We start from the raw sequence: 6,993 nt of genomic DNA, 5'->3' as shown, positions 1-6,993 counted from the left end.
CCCAAAAAGCACCCTGTACCAAATTTCATCAAAATCGGTTAAAAATCAAAATCGGAGGGCACATTTTTGGCCGATCAAAATTATTATACCCTAACCACTATGTGGTTTTTGGTTGATCAAAGTTATTATACCCTGACCACTATGTGGTTTAGGGTATAAATATATGGGAAAATACCTTATTTGTATGCAACATGAATTTTCGCTTGGGGTTCAAACAGGCATGTTTGGTAAAGAGCATTTTCTACTCATACCCGAAATGTATGCAGAAGATATCTTTTGTATTTATAAAACAAACTCACAATAAGAGGAAACACTGATTTCACTTATATTTAAAAAAAAATAAATTTTATTAGTTATGTTTTCTATCCCAATGTCTGATTAAATTACGACTACTTGCAAATGAAATGGAACATATCTCACATTTAAACACGTTAGGATCCTTGTGAAATTTTATGTGATCCACAAATGACGTTCTTTCGGAGAATTTTATCTGACAACAAGTTATATAAAAAACATTATTGGGGTGTTTTTTGCTAAAATGTTGGCGCAACAATGTAAGATTTGGATAATTTTCACTGCATCGCACACATTCCAGATTTGGTTTAAATTCTGCTATAATTCTATCTAATTCATTCGCCGTTTGGCGTTTCTTTTTCGTTTGAGATGAGATTAGATGAGACGATTCATCGATCTCAATATTCTCCGGCATATTTTTATCTTGGTCATTTTGATGAAACTTCTTCAAATGGGCTTTTAGATAATAATTACTTGAAAGCCTCTTTCCGCATATATCACATTGGAAGGCTTGCGGATTTTCATGCATGGTAATGTGTTCTTGTAGATATCGCCGCTTATAGAATCTTTTTCCACAACAAGCAACAAAACAGGTCTCGTTTGTGTGTTCCTCTTTGAAGTGATGATGCAACAATGTATACTTTGGAAACGACTTTTGGCAAATGCCACATTTTAATTGTGATATCCATTTACTGATGAAATCGTCGCTCTTATCCCGGGCTAGAACCCTACCCTGGCGATTAGTAGACCTTACTCTAGTGGCTGATTCGCTTCTGCCTTTTATTTCATGTATTGTCTTTATATGGTGTCGTAAATTCCTTTCCCGAGCAAAACTTCGAGAACACATCGTGCATTTGAAAGTGACGGCTTCGACATGGATATTTGAATGTTCAGCGAAATGGCAACGTTTTTTGATTTTTACATTGCAACACTTAACGAAAAACTCTTCATTTTGATGGCTCTGCCGAAAGTGTTCCTGAAGCAAGGTGAATGTGTTAAATGGTTCGTTGCATGATACACAATTTAAGATTGGTTTCCATTTGGCTATGATGTTGTCTAGCTCTTCCTTTCGCGAGATGGTATTCTTGGTCCTTGAATCCAAATCCACGGTTGGCAATGAACTATTATTATCTTCATTCAAACATTCTGTAGGGTAAATTGCAGTTCTTTGGCTTGGGGGGTTTAATTGCGTTTTGCGTTTTTCATCTAGTTCTGTCGCCTTTCCCTCATTGATTTCTAGTGTAAAATTATTGTACAATTCAAAGTCGTCGTCTTGTTCACTTTTTATATCAGTTTCTTCCTTGATTTCAATATCGCAGGAGACTTCTAAAGGGTCACCGTCATCCTCGTTATCATCGTCAAACCATTCACTTTGGTTTTCATCTCGGTCCGATGATTTAGTTTCACTATCATATTCATCTTCCTCATATTTTGATGCTTCCATTAACTCGTCATTATCTTGAAGACTTGAATGAGCTTCCAAGACTGACCTCCTAAATTTGTGAAAGGCAAGAATATTCCTCCAGCATTCAAAACAAATGAATTTTTCATTTACCTCTTCGGAAACTGACAAAAACTGTAAATGATTATTTGGATTAGAAAACAATGAACCATGTCACCATTCATTCTTACCGTAGCTTCAAAATATTGAGCAGCTATGTTGTAGATTCTCTCGTCACAAATGCTTTTGTATTTGGTACATTTCCCTATACAAAACCAACAGAAAATTATTGAAGGCATATCAACAGAACGTAATATTTGTTCCTCTTTTGGACGACGGTACAATACTTTTTTCAGAGTAGAGTCTAGGGCCGAGTACGTTGGTCGGCGGCGGCGGCGGCTGACAAAAAAATTCGACGGCGGATGACAAAAGAAGTGCGGCGGCGGTGGGCGAGCCGATCAATTTAAGTATTATCGGCGGCTTTAATGAAACAACATTTGTTTATATTATTTTGTTATATTTGTATACCCTCCACCATAGGATGGGGGGTATATAAAGTTTGTCATTCCGTATGTATGTATATTCTGGTTCGTAGTGAAATTCTGAATCGATCTAGCGATGTCCGCCTGTCTGTGGAAATCTCGCTAACATCCGAACGAAACAAGCTATCGACTTGAAACTTGGCACAAGTAGTTGTTATTGATGTAGGTCGGATGGTATTGCAAATGGGCCATATCGGACCACTATTACGTATAGCCCCCATATAAACGGGCTCCCAGATTTGGCTTGCGGAGCCTCTTAGAGAAGCAAATTTCATTAGATCCGGTTGGAATTTGGTACGTGGTCTTAGAATGTGGTCTCTAGCATTCACGCTAAAATATTGGTCCATATAGGTCCATAATTATATATAGCTTATTTTCACGGTTTTTAAACAATTAATTTAGAAATATTAAATGGTTCGCAATCAATACATTGGATCTTTTGGTGAAAAACTCGAACATAGTACTCACCTTAAGAAATTTTGAGCTAACTTTGTAAATTTCGAGAAATTTTAAATTAAAGCTAAGAAAATTAAAATTAATAAAACTTCGAAAAAGGATCGGCCTACGGAGTTTTATAGCGATTTCGATTGGGAAAAAGGTGCAAATTGATAGCAAAATATGAAGGACACTGTGATAGATTTTGGATCCTGTATCTCTCACAATATTAGGAAATAACAATAACTTTGGAATGACGCTATCATTTGGTCGAAAATGCAACGAGGGTAACACCAAAGCAACATATTTTTTGTGTATAGAAAACGCCATTAGATATACCTGTTGATTTTGCTTCCACCAAATGAATATATCAGTTTCATCGACTTCTTTCTTTTATTCCGTTACGGACTAAAATAACACCCTAGCAATGTATTTTTTCGGCTACTATATATATAGTAGCCGAAAACAAAAACAATATTGGCGGCTTCTATTATGACAGAGAACGTAGCCACACTAACTGAAGGCGTTTTATTATACACTCTAACCTTGCCTATCCGCGCTGCTGAAAATTCAACCGGCGGCCCACAGAAACAAAAGTTTTCTCACATAAATATTTCACAAATGTTTGAATTTTCTTTATTGATCAACGCGAAGCAAAATTTCCCTCGATTTCTATAAATGTAGAAAATATCCCTTAAAACCCGAGCTTACAATTCCAATATTACGCATTTGCAGTTTCAGGTTCTGAATTTAATTGCATTCAATTAAATTAAATTTTGAGAATTTCCATTTCTTTTTTAATTTCCCTAACAATTTGAGAATGATTTATCCCATATGGATTCCCATTTATGTAATATTTAGAGAACTTAATATTAAACCATATTATTTGGCGGCATATATTAAATAGTTGCACAACTTTTTTGGACTATAAGTGAAATTCGACTGTTAAGCAAATTCATTTATATGCCACTTTGGTATATAACTGTTTTCACACATTTCCAGAAATATGAGATAAACAGAAAATAAGAAAAAGACAATTTATTTTGTGTAAAAAAGATGGGATTTCCCTATTTTCTTAATATGCATAAGCGTAGGAAGGCCCCTGGGGGGGGCTTAGACCCCAGCAGAAAAATTTTAGCCCCCCCCCCCCCAGAATTTGAAAACCTATTTACGATTTTACATTTTTATAAAAATTAAACAAGTATTTACTCGTACAACGCACAAAGTTTCACTAAAGACTTTCATGCACAATCGAATTACTTGGTTTGTGGTAGAAGTCTGATATTTATGAAATAAAGCTGTGGTTGAACTTATGATTTAGTTGAATAAAAAATAGTAATTGATATTAAAACTATTCTTTCATAAATTAATATCTTAATAGTGCTGCAAAAAAGCGTCGCCAAAAAGGAGTGAAAATGTTCTTTTTGGGTCTGGAAGTGGTACAAAATTGGCGGAGAAGCGATGAATGTAATATGAACTTCTCATAGAACGAATGTCCACCGTTTCAACAACCGTTGCAATGAATTTGCATCACTTCTTAAGGTGTGATCCGAATTCAGTGCTTTGAATGTAAATTAAAAACTTTGTGATATTTTCCCAAATAAATAATTTGTATACTTTTTTATGATTTTTAATGCATTCTAACGCTTGTTTGATACGTTTTTTCAAATATTATCGAATTTTCTATAATGGATTTAGAATTTTTGTGGCAAAATTTTAATAATTTGTACCAATTTATTTATTCTTACTCTTTTTTTAACTATTTGAAAAAAGAAAACAAAAAATTACGCATTAAAATATAAAAAAATGAAGTAAAAAAACTTCCTGTGTAGTTAAAATAGTTAACTTCTTGTGAAGACATTTTTGGAAGTGCTTTTATTGGGATTATACTATCATGTAATCTACATATCCTATTATATCCCTATTTGTATATATTTATGTATTATGACATTTATTGTATTCCTTATGTTATTGACATTTAGTAATAAAGAGTTCTACTTCCGCTGTAACCGTGCGCTCTACTATAGGTTATGTTCCCAGCTTAGAAATAAAATTATAATTCATCCTAAATTATCAATCTAATCTCGACATGTCGAAGCCGGAAAGTAATACAGGAGGATTGTCTATCGAAAGACTTTTTGGGAGAGAAAATTATCCCACCTGGAAAATTGCTGCGCAGGCTTATTTGGATTTAGATAATCTTTGGACTACCACGATCGATTATGAAGTCGATGAACAGGGAAATCCAAAAAAAGATGTGAATCCAGATCAAGACAGGAGAGCGAAAAGTAAGCTGACGTTGATAATCGACCCGGTATGTTATGTTCACATACAAAATGTAAAAACAGCAAAAGACCTTTGGAACCAGCTAGCAAAAGCATACGAAGATTCTGGACTGACTCGACGCGTAGCATTATTGCGAAAGCTGATCACAACGTCTCTTGCAAGCTGTGGATCGATGGAAGTATATGTAAAAGAAATTGTTACGACTGCACAATCTTTGAACGGTATTGGTTTCACGATAAGTGAAGAATGGGTTGGCTCATTGTTACTTGCTGGACTACCCGATGAATACCGACCAATGATTATGGCTTTGGAAAACTCAGGAATTAGCATCACTGGAGATAGCATAAAGGTAAAACTTCTGCAAGAAATACCAAGTGCATGCGAAACATCTGCATTTAAAGCTTCACAAAGAAAGTTCCAACAAGTAAACAACAAAAAAGGCCCGAAATGTCGGAAATGCCAGAAATATGGTCATATAGCAAAATATTGTCACACGAAAGTCCCAACATCTGACAGCAGTGATAGAAAATATGATGCGTACTCAGCTGTTGCTCTTTCGACGCTAAACACAACCAACAACAACGATTGGTACTTTGACTCTGGTGCTACATCACATATGACGTTCAATTCGGATTTGTTGACAAACATTAATTCAAAAACTGGAACAGTTTCAACAGCAAATAAAGGGATAATGCAAATAAAAGCGTCTGGTACATCAACAATACGTCCTGATTGTCATGACACAGACATAGAAATAAATAATGTATTGCACATTCCTGATTTGTCAACTAATTTACTCTCGGTAAGTCAAATTGTGAAGAGAGGTCATTGTGTTATATTTAGCAAAAACGGTGTTGAGGTGTTGAACCCGGAAAACAAAGTAATTTCTACAGGAAAACATATAAACGGTCTGTTTAAATTGGAGTGTAAAACCACTAATAAAGCATTTGCATGTGGGGCAACTGCAAGTTACAATTTATGGCACAGACGTATGGGTCATCTTAACCTCAAAAGTTTACAAAAACTAAAAAATGGTTTAGCAACTGGCATAGAATTTTCGAATGACAACGCGAATGATTGTAAAATTTGTCCAATGGGTAAGCAAATTAGATTGCCATTCAACAAAAATGCACATAGAGCTTCGGAGATACTCGAGGTGGTACATTGTGACGTTTGCGGCCCAATGGAAGAACATTCTCTTGGAGGAAGTCGATATTTTTTAACATTTATCGACGACAAAACACGAAAAATTTTTATTTATTTTCTTCCAACGAAAAGTGAAAGTGAAGTTGCTGCCAAATTTAAAGAATTTTTGTGTTTTGCGGAGAGGCAAAGTGGTAAACAACTAAAAACCATACGCACCGATAATGGAACGGAGTTTGTAAACAAAACCTTTCGGCGCATAGTAAAAGAGAATGGGATAAATCACCAAACAACAAATGTACATACACCTGAGCAAAATGGAGTTGCCGAACGCAACAACAGATCAATTGTTGAAAAAGCGAGATGTATGTTAGCAGATGCAAATTTGCCAAAAATATTTTGGGCAGAAGCTGCAGCATATTCGGTTTATTTACTTAACCGGTCACCATCGAAAGGCACTGGCATCACTCCTGAAGAGGCGTGGAATGGCAGGAAACCTGATCTGTCACATATAAAAGTTTTTGGAACAAATGCTATGGTCCACATACCCAATGCAAATCGTAAAAAGTGGGATGTAAAAGCAAAAGAATGTGTTTTAGTAGGCTTCGATGAGCACACAAAAGGTTACCGTTTTTATGATCCGGATAAAAACATGGTGTTCAAAAGCCGTAATGTATCATTCATTGATGAAAACATATCTACAGATACTCCTGCGAAGTTTGCGATCAAGACAAAACATAGCAAAGTCGGTCTAGATTTAAGAGAAAATGCACTAGAAGAACAAAGTCAAACTGAAATTATAAACAGAAATGAAGTGGCAGAACAACAACAAACTGAAATTATCCCAACTGA

The 6,993-nt window shown here is 35.4% G+C and overlaps 1 protein-coding gene across 1 annotated transcript; it reads right to left on the bottom strand.

The window, feature by feature from the left end:
• Positions 1-333: 333 nt before the first annotated feature.
• Positions 334-2,140, bottom strand: LOC142231806 (uncharacterized). Its single transcript, XM_075302452.1, has 2 exons — positions 1,927-2,140; positions 334-1,870 (listed from the first exon to the last, which is right to left on the bottom strand). Exons 1-2 carry the CDS (start codon positions 2,032-2,034, stop codon positions 350-352), a joined length of 1,629 nt encoding a protein of 542 aa, XP_075158567.1. The 5' UTR covers positions 2,035-2,140; the 3' UTR covers positions 334-349.
• Between the last annotated feature and the right edge of the window lie 4,853 nt (positions 2,141-6,993).

This window comes from Haematobia irritans, chromosome 3, assembly GCF_050003625.1.
Source record: "Haematobia irritans isolate KBUSLIRL chromosome 3, ASM5000362v1, whole genome shotgun sequence".
In the NCBI taxonomy this organism is placed as follows: Eukaryota; Metazoa; Arthropoda; class Insecta; order Diptera; family Muscidae; genus Haematobia; species Haematobia irritans.
The sequence above is the reverse complement of the archived record's forward strand: the minus strand, read 5'-3'. Positions and strand labels throughout refer to the sequence as shown.

What these genes read in the sequence shown, in the direction of transcription:
- LOC142231806 (XM_075302452.1), bottom strand. Translation starts at nt 2,034, where the DNA reads ATGCCTTCAATAATTTTCTGTTGGTTTTGTATAGGGAAATGTACCAAA. An exon ending in CTCAATATTTTGAAGCTACG is followed by an intron (nt 1,871 to 1,926) that starts GTAAGAATGAAT and finishes AATCATTTACAG; the next exon opens with TTTTTGTCAGTTTCCGAAGA.